Source organism: Neopelma chrysocephalum, unplaced genomic scaffold (genome assembly GCF_003984885.1).
Source record: "Neopelma chrysocephalum unplaced genomic scaffold, ASM398488v2 Primary Assembly neopelma1_43, whole genome shotgun sequence".
Lineage (NCBI taxonomy): Eukaryota > Metazoa > Chordata > Aves > Passeriformes > Pipridae > Neopelma > Neopelma chrysocephalum.
Genome location: NW_020897702.1, coordinates 23,568,754 through 23,587,131, shown reverse-complemented (window position 1 = coordinate 23,587,131; position 18,378 = coordinate 23,568,754). Strand labels below are relative to the sequence as shown.

General features: G+C 42.3%; 2 protein-coding genes across 4 annotated transcripts in view; both read right to left on the bottom strand.

Annotated features, from left to right (window-relative positions):
* The window catches only part of TEAD4 (TEA domain transcription factor 4), a 52,808-nt gene extending 41,648 nt beyond the window's left edge, over positions 1 to 11,160 (bottom strand). Inside the window, exons 1-2 of one of the 2 annotated variants that reach the window (XM_027677677.1) lie at positions 10,983 to 11,160; positions 10,551 to 10,629 (exon numbers count right to left, since the gene is read on the bottom strand). The gene's annotated coding sequence lies outside the window, so the exon portion shown is untranslated. Of the gene's footprint in view, positions 1 to 2,382; positions 2,438 to 10,550; positions 10,664 to 10,982 lie in introns of those variants that run through there. The other variant, XM_027677676.1, reaches the window with a different exon arrangement.
* Positions 11,161 to 16,033: 4,873 nt separating this feature from the next.
* TULP3 (tubby like protein 3) overlaps positions 16,034 to 18,378 on the bottom strand; it is a 31,542-nt gene continuing 29,197 nt past the window's right edge. For both annotated transcript variants that reach the window (XM_027677675.1, XM_027677673.1), the window contains 2 exons: positions 17,353 to 17,524; positions 16,034 to 16,748 (listed from right to left, as the gene is read on the bottom strand). In XM_027677675.1, coding sequence (XP_027533476.1) covers positions 16,615 to 16,748; positions 17,353 to 17,524 — 306 coding nt within the window. In that variant the 3' untranslated portion in view covers positions 16,034 to 16,614. The remainder of the gene's footprint in view (positions 16,749 to 17,352; positions 17,525 to 18,378) is intronic.

The following is an 18,378-nucleotide window of genomic DNA, read 5'->3' as shown; positions in this document are numbered from 1 at the left end:
CTTTTCTATACCTTGGGGCCTGATTCTGCTTTCCCTTCTTGGTACAAAAGCTATTCCTGATGGACGATGAGAAAAGTGGAACTGTACAGACTATAAAATCAAGGATGTTTGGCCACCTCCAGCTGAAAACTCTGTAACCACCCAGACACTAACACAAATTGGACTTCTTTTTGATAATTTCTGAAGAAATTTCAGAGATTGAAATAGCCATGAAAATCCTTATAACTCTATGCCTCTAGATTAGTAAGATGCCAAGGGCTGAAAGGGCCTGCAAAGTTTTCTTAAATAATGTTGCTTAACTAGCAAGCTCCATGTGCAATTCCAGGCAATACTCTATGCTCAGAGGCAATAAACAGTAATTGAGGGAGTTCCAGTTGGGTTCTATCTGGGGTCTGTGGCTCTGCTTTCACTGAACACTTCAGGCCTGTTTCCTGCATTGTTGATCTGTACTCACTGGTGATCAAGGTGGCCACTCATTAAACTAAGCAAAGCAAACCAGAGAATCTGGGGGCTAAACCCTGTGGTAAACGGCTTTATTAGTATGGCAAATTAAAAAACTGGCAGTGGAATCACTTCCCATGGAATGAGCAATCTGGTAAAAAACAGAGCATTTTTCAGAAATGTGAAAATGTTGAGCGTCTTATTTGTAATAAAGGCTTGAATAATATTCGTTAGTAACTACTTTAACAAAATAGAAATGTTTCAGTTAGCATCCAATCAATAGTTGCAATATGCATACATCTTGGTTACTCTAATGGTGATTTCTATTACTGAGTGTTCTAATATTGCTAAATATTTTAGTACTTGTATTTTTTTCTCAAGTTTTGCCTGTGGAAGACTTTGTAATCACAAAGCTTTCTTCTGACATGGAGGGAATTTGATTCTGAAAGCACTAAACAGACATCCCAGACATGCTCAGACAATTCCTTCCCCATCTGAATTCCCTCAACAGGCACAGTTCTTAAGATCAGAGGAGTCAGAGGATGCTGTCCCATTCTCATAACAGCAAGTTTTGCCAGAGGTCATAGGGCTTAGTGTTTGTTCTGTTTAGATTCCCTCAGTTAAAACTTATGCCCCGTTCCTTGGCTCTTGTATATCTGCAATTGTACCTTACAGTTTTTCTTATTCTGATCCCACTCTTATTTTACTGAGAGATGATGAAGAATTTTTTTTTGTGAGGTCAAGTCATGGGTTTTCTCCCAGGATCAAAGACACAAGGCCCCTCACAGCACATCCACCTCCTCACCACAGTATCTCTATTTCCTTCTTAATGTTTCCCTCTGTCAAATTACTGTTTCTTATTCACTCTTGTTCCCTGTTCTTCTTTCTGCCATGGCCCATCGCTTAGCGAGTCACTCACAAAGGCAGGGTTTTGGGGCTGAGGAAAGCAAAACCATGGAGAAAGCAGAAAAATCTTTCAGCTCCAGCAGCTTTGGTTTAAGTGTTCCAATTTTGGTAATTTCAACACTAACTCTCTTTCCTTTCACACACGGTATCTCATTGAGATTCAGAGATCCTGCAGGGCTAGACAGCTGCCAAGAGCCCTTCAGCAAGGTCTCATCTTTAACAGACTCCATAATCTGACACATCTGCTTTCTAATATTAATCCCTCAGTCATTACTGTTGGTAACAGCTCCCTCTTAAGTGTTTGTGGCAGCTGCTCAACACAAAATCATACTTTCCTGAGGATCTGAAAAATTGCAGCCAGCTGTCTCCAGTTGTTCAGTTTTCTTAGAGCTGCTCTGTCCAAAAAAACTCCCGCTACTCCATGGCCATCCCCTTTCCCTGTTGGAATCGATCACAACACGCTAACCAGAGAGGTCCCTATTCACGCACTTCTCCAAGGCAGGAACGCTTGCCAGCACAGCCTTGTGGAGTCTGACAGTGCAGTTCCACTCCTGCTCCTGAGCTGGCAGCGCTCTGAGAAAGTCACTGGGCTTTACTAAGAACATCCCATCATCCTTGGTGTCATTCACTGGAACTGCAAGCTGTGGGGGCAGGGGCTGCTTCCCCTTACAGGTATTCCTTGGTGTCATTGTAATGCAAACAAAACCAAACAATTCCGGTATTCATTTGGTAACATGAGTACTGCTAATATCGAGGATCTGAACTACAACATTTTCATATCTGATCAGCAGTCAAACTGCGAATTAAAAAAAATTAGTTCAACCAGAACAGATGCTCAAACCATAGAGCAGTTTATAACAATAAGAAAATCTGGAAACAGGAACAACCAGTCGATTACTTCAATCCAGAACAGCTAACAAATGAATTTACACAGTGCAGTCATACAAGGAAATTTGGGGTTAGGAGAACAACGATTTGGAATACTAAGAAACCTATTGCGCAAGGTACAAGATGGAAGATAGCATTCCAACTTACCAGAGGAAGAAGGCTGGGAAATTCTATGGGACACTACAATAGTATCTTAGTTCCTCTGAAAGAGAAGAATGAGTGCAATCAGTAGATGAGCAGCTTCAAGATGGTTCAACTCAAAGACCGCAGGAAAAACTTATTAGAAGGGGAAAAGATGGGAAAACAGCTATTCAACGATAACTCAAGGTCTTTTAAAGCTTGCAGGCAAAAGAGGACAAAAATCGTGGACATGTTTACAGAGAAAAATAAAGGTTCAACTGTAGTAAGTACTAACTAGCACTGAACTGTATCTAGGAAGGTAACAGCATTTTTGCAGCACCAGACAGCAACAAGTTTCTAAGGCCCCTTAGGAGCGGCACTCCCATCATTAAGCCAGCCTGGAGCCAGAGCCACTCAGTTTCAGCAGAAGATCCAGGGACAGTGGAGATGGGTGGGTGCAGTTCACTGAGCCTTCTGAGGTGGCTTCACTCAAGCACTCCATAACAGCTTAGCCAAATGGTGAGCCTGGCTATAATCTTACTTTTTGCCCAGAACATCCTGCAATCCTGAGCAATGCTGGCTATTCCCAGTGAAGAGCCCTATCCACCTAGGACACCAGAGTAATGCTGCAAAATCCAATGAATAAAACCAGTTAAGGTAAGTGTTACTTGCTGCAGGTGAAGCAAAAGCTCTTAGCTGGCAGCAGTGCCAGACAAAGAGGAAAGAACTGATATTTTCCTCTATGTATTGGGCAAGTTAATTTACTCATTACATCTAAAAGTTGCATGGTGAGATATTTGCCTCTGTCTCACCTCTGAATAAGACTGGTTTACGAAGGACCAAGCACTACAATCCTCAGATCATATCCAGCATAAGGTTGGGCTCCAGCTGAATGGTTGTCACACTGCCTAAAGCAAAATCAAGCTCGCTTTGTTTGCTACACCGAAACCGCCTGCAGCAGCTGCTGTTCAAAAGGCACCTGACTTCCCGAGCAAAGCAAAACAACTCTTAAATTATTGCAGTAGCTAGCTCTGGCTGAAACAGAGAGAGGATGTAGTGTCCAGCAGAGTGATATAAATCAAAGCAAGGAGAGAGCAGAACTTCTATCAGTGCAGCCCTGGATAATGCACTCAAACAGGATGTGATGAGATAAGGCTGTGTGTGGCCTTGCACACCATCCAATCAGTTACATTTGCGATAAAGGAAACAGAGCACAGAGCCTTGCTGCCCTGAGGAGGGAAGAAAAAAACCCCACAAACCAACAACAAAACCCAAAGGGTGGTTCTGATCCCACTAGTCTAGGGGTGGCCAGTTTGGGGATCAATCCTGAGTGATGGGTAACTGATGCACAGCTCCCAGGCACAGGCCACATCATAAGGCCATCAGCCTTGGACTGACAAAATGACTACTGCGTGATTAATGTCTCAGCTGGGAGGGGAAAACCAGCCAGCAAGGGCAGCAGAGATTGACACTGCCAGGTTGTCCTGGGATTGAGCCACGCAGTGGGCTGGCCCCAGCTCTCAAAGGAACAGTGGAATTCCTGGGGAGTCACTGTTATCTCCCATTCGGGAACTGTTCCCAGAGCTCCCATTCTCCCTGACTTTCCAAGACATGTGGCATGTGTTTCACAGCTTCCCAAACAGATGAAGGTTGTGGCAGGGTGAAAATGGTTAGTCGCCCTCGTGCTGGCAGCAGCAGTGACCAGGAGTCATTCTCCCATCAAGCACAGAGCTGTTTAGAAAGCAAAGACCCAGGAGGAAGTCAGATAATCATGTCCCTTTTCTATTACAGAATCACTGGTAGTGTTAGTTAATGTGTTAAAATTATAACTGTCCCTTTAAGTACAGACAAGTGTAGATATTGACAGATTAAAATTACTTGGATCTTACCAAACCAAGCTAGAGACAGAAATAAACAAAGCTGAGCATTTTCCCAAAGAGTATTATTCACTTAATTATTAGAGGATAGGGAACCTTTAATAGCAACCTAAAAAAACCCTTGCTCCTAAACCCACCAAAACTCAGTTGTCCTGAAAATCTCACCATCAGGCTCAAAAGCCCCCATTTCACCTATGAAAAAAAATACAGCACAAAGACGTAAGTGAACCACCCAACAGCAAAATCAGAGTGGGGTTAAAATCTAGACAAGAACTTCAAGACAAGAAAAGGTTAACTTTAAAAGCGATTTGCAATTGCAAGTGGCTTAACTTCAGAGGGACTCATGTTCAACACTGTCTGGAAATAGAACATCTTTTGAGTATTTACTGGCAAGTAACACTAAATTGAGACTCATAATGCCCATTTTATGATATCCAAATCAAATCCTTATTTCCTAATCCTGCCTCCTGTTCATGACATCTTTCAGTCTCTTGTCTAGGACTCAAAGGTAGATGTTCCAGAAAAAACTCACAAGTGTGACATACTTAGCTTCCCATGACACTAATGGCAGAACTGCACATGAACTCAGACAGAAGACAGATGTTTGCAAACCTCATCCAAAGTGGTGAAAATGTTTAGCTCCAAGACTACAGTCAGTCTCCAAGAAATGAAATAGATGAACCTGGGCTAAGAGACTTACAAGAGAATAGACAGAGACACTGACCACACAACCTGTGACTTCCACTTCTGCGGTGCTTGCAGGTGGTCTGTTTTGTGGGCGTGATATGTCTGGCCAGGGCTAAGCCCTCTACTAAAGCCTCAAGACAAATGCAAACCACAATCAGGCAGAACAGGTATATAAAATGGGAGCAATGCTTAGTGCTCCATTGACTTTTCCTCTTTCAGTCAACCAATTACACATGTGCTTTGATTTTAATAGTAGTCAGACATGAGCTTAAAGGAGTTTGAAACTTGTGATAGCACAATGACTAAATAAAGAATACCTGTCATGAAAGATCTTCCTCATATGAAATGAACCCTACTCATGGCTACCAACCAAGCTGCACTCTCGGGGTATTCAGACACCCAGCTCACTTTTGGAGCACACGCTCCATCTGGAACATGCAGAAGGTGAACATTCACAGCTTACAGCAAAGTTGGTCACTTCTTAAGGCTGACACTGGGGAAAGTCAAACAGATTTGGTTTCCTGTAAGAGTCTGAAATTTCCTAGCAGACAAACACACACCAGCCATTTAAACCAGATTCCAGTTCTCATATTAGTTTGATACATGGGACAGTAAAGCTATCCTCAACTCAGATTAGTGTAATTTTGAGTTCAAAACTCTTTCCTTTCTCTAAATGTGGCATAAACAAGCTGTCATTTCCAACCTGCTGAACATGGAGCGATTTCACAGAAAGCAAATGAAAATAATGAGAATCTGTAATTACAACCCCAACCGTCAAACAGGTATCAGTAAGAAAAAAAAAATAAAAAGAAATGCCAAAACTGAAAAAGTTAAACTTGTCCCAGATATTACAGGAAAGCATGAACCTTCTAAATTATCTCTTTGCCCTTCCAGACCCTTCTTGCCAGGAAGGTCAACAGGTTATATACCTTCTGTTGGATTAATCTACAGGAGAACAAGGGCAGCTAGCCAAGCAAAACTAGATTCTTAAAGGGACACAGCCAACAACAGACTCTACTCCAGTTTTTAAAGCATGTTCTTACAAATAAAACCTGTGACCAAAAGGAATGGAAAAAGACACTTCTTCTCTATTTTTCAGTTAGCATACAAGCTGGATAGAAACAGATTTACATTGTTTCCCCTGCACAGTTATTTTCTTCTGACCACATGGACCTTTCACAAATAGGGCAGAGAAATAAATAGGATTTTATTATTTTTATAAAAATAATTCAAAGAGCAGTGAGTGTGCTTGGAGATAATCTTCTTATACCAATCTCTCTTTTACACCTCCCTTTTTTTTCCCCTAAGCTGACAAGATTTTCAGACCAAAAGTCCAGTCTAAGTCTGGCTAATCTGGTACCAATGAGCTTTATTTTGAGGACCTGCTATGGAGATGTATGATCAGGTAAAATGAACTTAAGACACATCAGCAAATCCTCCCTTTCCATTTCAGCACACACATGCTCCATGCTTTCTTGACATTTCCTGCTTCAGTTAAAGCAGTCCTGGTTATAAGAAATCAGACTTTACCTGCACATCTGTCATTAAATGGTTACCATACTGTTGGAAAGGAGGCACTTTGAGGACTACACTGATTTATTTTCTCTTTGGCAATAGCAAAGCAGATGCTTCAAAAGCTTGTACCCAGGCTCTGAAAGCCACTGGCACTCATGTCTTAGAAATACACCAAAGTAAAACACCTACCCTTTGGCAATCACATTCTAACAAAGGTAAGAACAAGGTAATTATAAATCTACAACAGAACAGAAAAACAGAGCCAGTGACTCAGCCAGTGGCACCAGGAACTGGAAAACCTGCCCCTCCCTAGCAGGAAAACGTCTAATTCATATGGTGTTAAAAACAAAGCAGAGTGACTGCATCATCTCCAGAAAAAGGAGGACCTGAGGGGTAGGAACAATAAAAACAAAAACCCACCAACCCTCCCCCACTAAAAAGAACCAAAAAAATCCAAGAACCCAAAATACCACCTCCAAACCCTAAAGAACTCTTTCTAATCATGTAGTCTCAGATCTTGTAAAGAGCTCCACGCATGCAAATTCCTGACTTTTTTACAAGGCTCTACAAAGGAACACGTTGGGCATTTATTTAACATGGTGGTTGACAGAAGTTGGAGGGAGGAGCATCCGTTACTGTAAATCTTACTAATAAACTTGATTGCTCTTCAGAGGAGGATAGAATTGCTGTGAAGGTAGAGAATGGAAAGAATACAGTGCACAACGTAATAAGTTTAGACTTAGAATACTATTTGTTATTCTTTAAGGAAATCATAGCTAAAAACTGGCTTTGGTTGTTCATATTATTAGAAAATTAACAGCTTCAAAAATAAGCATAATGATATATATGTTATATAACATAGATATGATGTATAATGATATACAAACAGAACCAACAGGTACAGGGGCATGCATCTACTGGATTGCTGCAGGGATCTTTGCTAGTCCAGTTGCCTTTGACATTTTAATTAAAGACTGAATAAAGGTAATGTTAATGAAACTTGCATGATACAGAATGACATTTACAAACACTGGTGGATAGAAACAACTCAAAGGAAGTTAGCATAAAAACAAATGAAAGAAGCAAGGGAGACAAATAAGACTATGTGGAAAAAGTAATGCAAAGAAAATGAAAAAATAACAGTGAAAAAAACCCCAGAGATAAAATCAAGGAAAAAGCCCTGCCAGAAGCGGGAGCTAAAGGCATGCAAGAGTGAGAACGCTGAACAAATGACAGAGTTGTCTGCAAAGCAAATGCTTCTGCAAAATGACCAATGTGACTTAATCTGCCTGGGCTCAGATATCACTTTAGGCAACAAAGAGAGATGAATCACCTCCAATTCATGGAATATCCAATCTCATTCTGCAGAAGGAACACAGATAAACTGAAGAAAGTGAAAAGAGTATTAAAAAACCACATTAGGACTAGAATAATAGACATTGAAAAATATTAACATTTTAGCCTCAGTAGTAGCTTTAGGAACTTAAAAGATGCAAATGCAGAGATAGAGAATAAAGAATCATTTCAGAGAAACAGCAAGGCAAACACTGTTCCAATAGAGTAAGAAAACTTTTCTGATGTACATTGGGTGATGAAAAAGTTGCCCAACAAAATTTTTACGTAGTATTTGAGGGGATGGGAACCAAACCAAATCCAACAAATGAACAAAAGACAAACCTGAGCTAAAGGGAAAGTATAATAGATCTTTAAAGAAAGGTAACACTGAATTTTCACTTTCTTAAGATACAGTTGTGGCCAGACATTCATTTCACTATTACAGGAACTACTGTAGACATGATCCAAGGAACAACTTAAGGTGCGGAAAAATGGCAATGTTGCTAAGAAAATAACCCCATTCTTCCCCAACTGCTCACCCTCTAGTCATTGCACCCCCTCCTCCAGACACTCCAGCACGTGACTGTATGATTAACTTGCCTGGAGAACAGATGTGGCTGAAAACTAACTTGCTAAAAGAGAGTGTTATTTTTCATCTGGATCAGCCCCCTGACCCGAGTCAGTGAACAGCAGTGCCAGTGTCCATGCCAGCAACAAAGCGGAGACGTGTTACAAGTAAGGAAATGGACAGTTTGAGGATGTGTGGACAGGTTCTGTCCACAGCAGTGCCAGCCTGAAGTCTTTGTGGACCCACCCCTTGGGTTATGCTGGGACAGAACCAAGAGCTGAAAGATACAATCAAAAAAGAACACATAATACTAAGGGAGGAAAGCTGTGAATGAGCACAGTCACTCCAAACAGAGATGAAAGCAGCCTCTCTTGGTGACTGTACTTTTCAGCAACCCTCTCAAAACTCTACGGACTGTATTTGAATTCTGTGAAACAAATACCTGAGTAAGAAAGTCAACAGCAACCGTGATTTTAAGTAAGCCACAAGCAAGATTGGGTGCCATAGAGCTATTTTTCGCTTTAAAATTTCGTGATACTATTTTCATACCTCATTTCCACAAGTGTTCTGTAAAACACCAACATTAAGACACTTGCCACAATAATAACCTAAAATATTTCAAAGCCATTGGTAAAACTAATTGAAAAATCCAAAAGATGTAGCAGGAACCAAGACAGTGGAGAAATTCCCAGCACCCATTCTCATGCACACTTATTTGCTTCCAAGATGACCTCCAAGAGGATACAAACAATGAGCTGATAGTCCAGTTGAGAGATTGATAGATTTTGTTGCATGCTTGAGTTCGAGGGAGCCATCCATAGAGGGATTTAGTAAGAACCCAGAAGGTGACTGCACCCACTGGCTGGCTGACCTTGGATTCTGCCAATCCAAGTTCCAGAGAAAACTGGAGTCCCTCAGCATTCAGCAGCCCTAATAAAGAAACCCCCCTGTATTCACTACAGGATGATCCACGCTCTTCAGTCGTGAGAAAGAAGCCTATCAAAACCAAAAGGCTTTAACTGCACAGGTGATAACACAGCAGCTTCAACCCAGCCCTACCACTTGCTATATATCCACTCTGCTTTCCCCCTTGTTCCGTTCCTCTCGCTCCTCCCCGTTACTCTCTGCCCTGTCCTACTGTCTACTTCCTTCTGCGGGAGAACAATAAAACCTCTTACATCTATACAGACAGATGGACAGACAGGTGAACGAATGCTCCGCTCACTTTGCACACAGACACCGCAATAAGGTCTTGGGGAAGCCGATCTGTTCGCAGTAATAGGAAAAGGGGGGAGGAAAAAAACCTAAATCTCCTTCTCTCCCACCCAGTTCCCCGCGTTTGAAAAAGTATTTTTGCTGTTTATTTGTAGAGGAGCCGCAGAACTCAACTTTTAAGGCAAGAAAGCAACACGAGTGTAACTTCAGGCTGAACAGACAAAATTGGTAATTAGTTGTGCTTAATTCTGGGTTTTTGTTTGGTTTTGGGCGTTTTTTTAACTTACATATGACCATTCACTTTAAAATACTTTATAGAAGTCCTTAGGCGTGTTGTTACATTCTTCTGCAAAAAAGGCCCATCTTTAGCATCCCATGCAAGAGATTGTTTAAACGGAATTATCTACGTAAGATAAGAGATTCCTTGGGAAAGCTTTTTGTTTGTTTTTTATGTCTGTTTGTTTGTTGTTTTTAATTCTTTCCGATGGCATGCCACTAAAACTGAACCCTTAACTTTAGAAAAATTGAACTGGGAAAAACATTATTCCCTCATCTTTTGGTAAATACTCTGCAACGACCCACACTCCTTCTCTCAGATAGGCTTCCTTAGGAAATTTTGTTTTGTTTTTCTAAACAACATCTTCCATAATTTACATTAAAATCTATTACAGAAAGTACTGCTTCTCCTCTCTACCCTCCCCAAGCACCTCTGTACGAACGGTACAGAAACCTTTTTTTTTTTTTTTCACATTAGCGCTGTAGTTTTCAGCCGATGCGACAAGAGACCGAGTTCCCCAAGTGCCAGCGCCGGCAGCCCCTTCCCGACGGGAGAAGCCGCCGGAGCCTCCATTGAGGATGTTCCCATCGCTTCCTTTGTACGCCTGTGCCTCCTCTGTCGCACATGACCGGGTCCGAACTCTCCCTTCCAGCCCGTCTCCTTCAGGCACCCGCGCCCCTTCGCCCCGCGCGAAAGCGACCGTAAAACAGCGTGTCCTGACCTGAGCGAGGCAAGAGCGGCTGCGGTTCCGTAGGGGCAGCGGGAACCGGCTTCAAATCCTCCTTCAGCTCCAGGACTTTCTGCCAAAAGAGCACTGAGCGCTGTTACTGCGCGCCTGCCCCTCGCTCCCGCCCGATCCCCACCCCCGAGCCCGCAGGGGTGGGAGCGGGGGCTGGGATAGGGGGAGCGGGCGGGTCAGCCTCCCGTTCAGCATTCGCCGCCTCTAGGTCCGAGAGAAAGAAAAAAAAGTTGGCGAGGAGCGGCTCCGGAGTGGGCCCTGGGGGCTCCCCTTTCCTCGGTCCCGCGGCGGCGGGGAGACGCGAACAATGCCGGGCCGGGCGGGCGGCCGGGAGTGGATGGGATGGGATGAGATGGGAGAGGAGCGGGGGGGCGGCCGGGCCGGCAGGAGCGCAGGCACAAAGCGCACACTCACCTGAGGAGCGCGGAGCGGCCGGCGGAGCGGCGAGCGGGGCGGGGGGGAGGCCGGGCAGGAGTTTGGGAGGAAAAGGGAGGGATTTTATTTCCCCTGGAGTTTGAAAGGAGGAAGTGAGGAATGCTAGGAATGAGAGTTGGTATGAAATGAACGCGGCCGAGGGAGGGAGGGGACTGCCGGCTAGCGCAGGGGCTGGGACGGGGCTGGGAGGGGACTGCCGGAGGGCGGGGGGCAGCGAGAGAAGGGCCGAGGCGGAGTTGGGAACAAAACCCAGCGGGGCTGGGCAGTCCCGGCCGGGGGCTGTGTGTGACCGGGGCGGAGGGAACGCCGGTAATGGCCGGAAGAGGGGCCCGCGGGGGAGGGGGAAGGAAACTCCGGGAGCAGGGGAAGGGGGCGGCTCGGGAGCTCAGGGAGCGGGCGGGACGCGGGCGCGGCGCCCGGCCGCGGGAGAAGTTGGAGTCTGCGGCCGCGAAGGGCCGACCTCAGCGGGGGGAAGATCCCTGGGAACGCCGCCGCTTGCCTGGTGCTTTCTCCAGGGCGGGACTCTGGCGATGGGCCGAGCGCCCAGTGAGGGGGCTCCGGTGCCGGGGACACTCCCGCCCGCCCGGGCAGGACACGGCTTCCCTGGGTAATCCCTGCGAACCGGTACCGGCTCGCCGGCAGCGCTGCTTCCAAGCCCCTTAGAGACGTGCCGTGATTTCCATCCAGCATAGCTGAGCCCCTGCGAAACGAACAACTCAACCCCAGCACGGCAGAGTGGTTATCCCAGGCGGCAAACTACTCGCCTAACAGCAAAGCGATGTCCCCTGTGGGTTTTCTCAGTCTCACGTCGAAGCTGCTCTTTTCCTGTCCGTTCATACAGGAGTGCCAGCGTGCTGCGCTAGAAAATGCTGATACCAGGCTGAGCAAGTTTAGTAAATGTAACTACATCCTAGTAGCACCTCTGGGAACGCAGCTACATCAGCAAAATAAATTTTTCCATGGCTCTAGCAGGTAACTTTTTCAGAGATGCCTGGTGTGCATGTAACTACCTGCGAAGAGTTATAACATAGTTGGCTTTCTTTAAAACTTCGGTATATTGCAGAAATGGATTTTAAAAAATCTCAGTTTTTGGTAAGAACCTAAAGCTAAAAATGTTCTTCACTCTTTCAAGTTGCAGAGAAAAGACTGAAATCAGGTCCTAAATGTGGCCTAAGACCTCAGAAACCAAGTGGCAAACCCCATCAATTTCATAAAAATAAGGTTTTCTGATACAACTGAGAGTACATACAATATAAATAAGATGATGTTACAAAATTCAATGAAATTGTTTTGTGTGGGTTTTGTTTGTTGTATAAAGCCCTGTAATGATTCAGCCACTACTTCTACCATGGCCTATTTAAAAACATGCAGTTTAATAAAAAACATATATGAAAGGTAGTTCACTTCTCATCACATATATTCACTGCGAACTCTAGGCTAGGTCTCATAATTATGTGACTAACATATTGTTTTGCTCCCATTTCCTTGCCAAATCAACACAGCTCAAAGAGAAGGAATTGAAACCTATTCCTTCCTGTGAATCATCACACAGATTGTTTGCAGGACTCCAGTCAATTGCAGATGGAAATTCACTCAGGAGAATGCAAATTTTCAGTGGTGGGTTGTTTTTCTTTTTTCCTTTACTGGAGGTAATGTGGAAGCAAACTATTCCACTTAGAACAGAAAGCAGAGAGCTGGGCAAACTTAAGAGACTTAATTCCCCAAACCTACCTGTATTCTATCTGAATAATTTTGTTATGCAGTTTATAAAATAAAGCCTTTTTTTCCACAGTAAATTAGTATTACTTTCCCTTTAATAAAGGGCTCAATTCGATTAAACATTAAAAAAAAAAATCCTTTGCTTTCTTCATAATTTTCAGCTGTTTTGTTCCAGACAATGCAATGGTTCGCCTTCTTTGGAAATGTCGATTGAATCAAAGTAAATGATCACCAATTCCAGCCTCTGGAATACATCCACCCATTTATGTAGTCTCTAAACTGAACTTTAAATTACCAGAGCAGGTTATAGTTACCATAGCCTTTACCTTAATGCATTCTGGTCAAGTTAGTTTGCTTCTGGTTTTTTTTCTCCCGTTTTGGGACAAAAGAAGTGAATTCCAGCTTCCAGTGAGAAATTAATAATTCTATATAGAACACATTAAGGGATGGAATGAGAAGACAGAAACTCTATAGACTGTACAGTTCAAGAGATACAAGAGTTAACAGTGGTGCAGGGTCTCCGCCTTCTTTCCTGGCAGGGCTTTCAGCCCCAGGATAACTTAAGGGTCTTTCTTAGTTCTGAACTAGTTCCAAACTGCAGTTATGTACAACAGTTTGACACTGTGGCAGAGAAGATGAGATTCCTGACTCTGCCAAAGAAGGAATCTGTCCATAGGTCCGTTTCACAAGACTACACACAAACTCTTAGCTCAACTTGTAAATCACAGGGAAGGTTTTGCTTGTCTTCTGTACCAGGAACAGGAAACCTAATTCAATGTCAACTGAGAGATTTAGAGAGCTGTTAATACCAGAGAGTAGAGGAGCACACTAAGTATAATATAATAACTTTGCCAACAGTAACAAACCCCTATCCTGTTGCTACCAAATTCAGCAGCAGGACTTCAATGAGAATGAGACACCCCTAAAAGAGCAAGAAATCATTCCGTGTCTTTTATGTTTCTGAACCAAAGAGCCTATAGCAGCCTAGGAGCTGTTTCCATCCACTAGGCCTGCCTTTAGGATTCATATTGAGCAGTTTAATATGCTTCCATCTTTATTTTAAGATCTCTCTGGGATTTCAAGAATGTTGCATTCACACGTATGCAACTAATATTACTGCTTTAAGAACAAATGCCCAGTAGTATTTCCTGCTTAGTTTCTCTCCCAACTAAGACTAATTTGGGTCAGATCAAAATGATGGGAAAAACAGAGGTGCAGAAAGAATAGGACTTACACATTGAGAGCTGTGCCAGTTTCTGATTATCAGATCCACCATATCTCCACTTACTGAGGTTTATACATATCTCAGTGGAAATAGGAAAAAATAACTGCTTTGACTTGACGTTCTTCCATCCCTTGTATTACTTCAGTTCTTGTTTCAGAAAAAATCTTATTGTACTTCAACGCTTCAATGGGTTCAGATGGAAGGTAGGAAAATGCATTAAGAACCATCTCAAATGCTTTAACTGGACACTGGGAAAAACATTAAAAACATGGGGCAGAGAAGTGGAACTAGCTTAGAGAGAGAATCAAATGGAAACCAGGAACTTTAGGGGAAGACCTGGTAACAGGGGAGGGAAGTATTAGAGAGACTAACCTTACATTTATTCCCAGACTTCTAAGTGTATGGAAAAAAAAACAAACACCACAAAGAAAGAGAACTGAGAATTACAAAGGAAAAGAGAGAGTAAGAAGAGAGATGAGATTCAAGAAGATGGGAAGAAACTGAGGTAGTATCTCATACAGAAGGAACAAAGAACACCCACAAGTGACAGCAAAATCCTACAAAAAATAAAATATATTAAAAAAAAACAACCAACCCCCCAAAAACTCATTTAGAATTAAGGATTTTTCAATATATAAATTAGTTTATTTTCATTTAGATATAAAAGTTATAAATACAATTAATGTAAAACAGTATCTGATAAAGAGCACTGAATCTGTTCATCTGTCTATATAATTTGACTGAGAGGCTCTGACAGGATCATTGATGTCAACAAATAGCTTGAAGAGCCACTTCTGACAGGCCTAATTGAGTAAAGGGATGTTACTGTGGCCTTCTCAGCACACAGAAAATCATCTTGAATTGGAAATTAGCATTCTACCTTCAGGTCATCCCAAAATAACATAAGGCAGTTTCCTTCACACATTCCTAGTCAGAAAAATAATCAGACAGGTACACAAATGGACATCATTTTTCTGGATGTGTAGCAGGAATGCAGAACCGAACCATCAGCCGAGACCTCAGAAGAGCACAACTGGAAAGCACTGCCAGGTCTGGTCCCCAGCCTGATGAGCAGGAAGTACATAAAGGCACAAAAGAGATCCATCAGGATTCAAGTTCTCTTCACTGACTGCTTTTCTGATGAGATCATCTCAAGACAATGGCTCACCAGCTAATGCAGAATGGTCATCTGAGAGATACCTGAGATGGACCTCTCAGCATCAATTCATAATTTACAGTTAAATACAGAGTTTACACATGATTACCATAATTATTTTTTCTGGCAATATCAGAAAACGTCTCCACAAAATTTTGTTAATTTGAAAGAGTGAGTGATATTCACCACTGCAAAGACTCCAGAGACCAAAAGCAATATATCTGCTCTTTGGAGCTTAAAACAGAGTTAGTATGCTGACAAGGACAATACTCAAAGCTGGAGAACAACTAATTCTTGTCTCAATAGAAAGATAGTCTTTTCCAGGACCATCATGAATATGTGTAATGGCCGTGAAACAGGCAAGATAGCATTGTTCCAAGATGGGACTGTTGCAAGATTGTTCTCTGCTTCAGTAGACAGCAGGTGTGTACACTATGAGGCGTCCATGTCACACTGTGCAGCAATCCACTCTGATAAGGCCATATGAATCAAGAGGTGTTCCGTGCTGTGACCTACAGACTCCATAGTGTACATCCAGTATTAAAAATGCAACACTCGAAGGACACATTGCAAAGCCTCATGATACAATTCCTTTAAACTTACTGATGCCTTTGAAAATACTTGTAATCTCTTTTTGAGGTAACTCCTTCTTATAGTCAGGTTAAAATTATTTATACAAAATCTACTTTAATATGTCATGACTTGAGATAATCTCATATTAAAAAAATGAAATTGGTCACAAACCCATTCCTAGAAATGTAGCAAATTTGAAACAATGGACAATTCAATCACAACACTGCTTTTCAGGAACAGTACTGCATATTATTACAGTACTACCTTCTGTCAAATTCAGGGAGATTCTATCATCTATTCAGTCTCATTTTAACAGAAGCAGCAATGAATACAATACCACCATCTGAAAAGGCAGTGTTTGAGATTCGATTGTTCTTTATTTGGTAAAAAGACTGTCAAGGGACATAGAGCAATTAGAATACTGAAAGGGAAATAGATTACCAGCCTTAACAGAGAATCATCTCACAGAGTAAAAGTGTTGTATTAGAGCCAATGTCTTATTCCAGCTGTTCTGTTTTTTCAGAATTCATCTGATCAGAAACTCATGAGTAGCATCATCTTCCAGGTATCTTCTTAAGGAAGTTTCAAGGGACAGGAACACTTAGCCATTATTTTTCTATCCTGGATGCAAGGAGTTCCAATTAGTGGGCTTAGCCCATTGTCATGCAGCATCTGTAAACAAAGATTCTGAAAGCAGAATCAACACCAATGACAAAATCATCACCTATATTTCTTGTTCTTCCACAGTACATACAGAGACTGCTCCCAAGACGGTCTACTGCCAACACTTACAACGCTCTGAGGGCTGGAATGTGCTTTCTAATAAGCCTGTAGAAGTCTGTCCTCCATTTCCCTTCCAAAATGCTCTTCATTACTACACCTGGAACTCCTACAAGATGCAAGCATGCAAGTGAGTTCCATGTTTCAAGTCTGTTGTCTCATTCACAGACCAATTTACTGTCAAAGCTGGAGAGTCCAATAGCAAAGGCCTGAAGAGCACAGAGGGGATAATTATAGTCCAGAGTGAACACATCTTCTGCTACACGACCAAACTGCATCACAATATAGTCAGCTGGGGAGAAAAGAGATTCAGAGATGAACAACTTCACAGTGAAGTGAAAAGAAAAAAAAACAAAAATCAAATAAACAAAAAACTCCAAACCAAAATAAAAAAAAGAAAAACCAACCAAACACAAACAACCCAAAAAACCCCCACAAACCAAAAAACCCAACCACAAACAAAAACCCACTCGTCTGGCAGTCCCAAATATATTTGGTTGGTGTTTCCGTCCTTTCCCACCAGAGTGGCCTTGAAATCTGTTCTCTAGAGTTAGTGTGCTGTTCTAGAGATTACTTTTCTTCTCAAATCCAAAGCTCAAACCACTCTTTTGCTAGGCTGAAAATGCTATATTAATCCTTTTCCTTCTCTTCAGGAAGTTTGCATTCGCACCCTCTTTTGCAGCAGCAATGGAGAGCAGTGTCTGCACCTACCCCAGAAAGAAGGAGGCCTTACATAATTTTCTTGACAGCTCGGAAGTCCCCAGTAATCCTGAGCTAAATTCCTTCACCCAGTTTTCCTTCTCCAGGAGGGGTGTCCTATTCCTCCCAACCCTCATGAAATGAATTGGGTTCTCCCTGTTCAAATAAGTCCCACACACTCTCCGTCAGATTCTTACGGTCATTGTCATGGACAATCTGAAAGTTCTTCACTGAGGCCTGAGTGACTCTCCCATGGAAGTTCAAAACATAGGACTGAGTATCATCATTCCAGACTGGAGCCTTGTTGTGCAACTCAATGAGGTTCTCCAAATTTTTGTTTTGCCATTTTGACAGCAGACCCTCATGTTCCTGTTCAGAAGAAAGAAATATATTTCTCAGATTTGGAATTGCTCTGCTTTTGAGTATTGCCTCTCGTGTATGCACTCTGTCACTTGAAGGCCATTCCCTGTTTAATGAAACACAGTGACAGCACTTAAACTCAGTCCTCATGAAAATTTCCTGTAAGAACCAGGAAGATACTTTCACAGATTCCCAGTCCAAGCATTTTTTCCACTCAATAGGCTATCACTGTATTTCCATTCCAAAAAAGTAAAAAGAATGAGAGAGAAGGAAATGTGTGTGTACAGGAAAGGGAGCAATTCACAGGTCACAGATGACTGCCATCCTGCTGACAGGAATCCCTTCTGAGTCTCATAAGCTTTCTCTGATCCTGTTGCATCCAGCTTACATTTCTAACATTCTGAACTTTAAAATAAAATAATCCACAACTAACTGCATAGTGCCAGGCCCTGAGGTGATTCAGTACAAAATCCAAAGGCTGCAGCAGGTTGTAAGGTTAAATCTCATCCTATTGGATCTAACAAGTGATGCACAATATGAAAACCAGAGATAAACAAAACAAGGAAGATACAAAAAGGAAATAAACAGTCCATATAAATTTGACAAACAATGAATTACAAAGAGGTTCAAGTTGTAGTGAAACATGACGCATAATTTTCTAAGTTCTGCAACACATAAAATCCAAACTGAAATAATATATACTAAGAGAAAAAATCCAAGCTGAAATTACTAACAGGAAAAAATGCTCAGAAAACAACCTGTTACTTAGGTCTGACTGATAGGGCTAGTATTATAGACAGATTCAATAATGGATTTTTGAGGATAATCTAAATGAAACTTACTGTTCAGTTTAGTTACTTTAT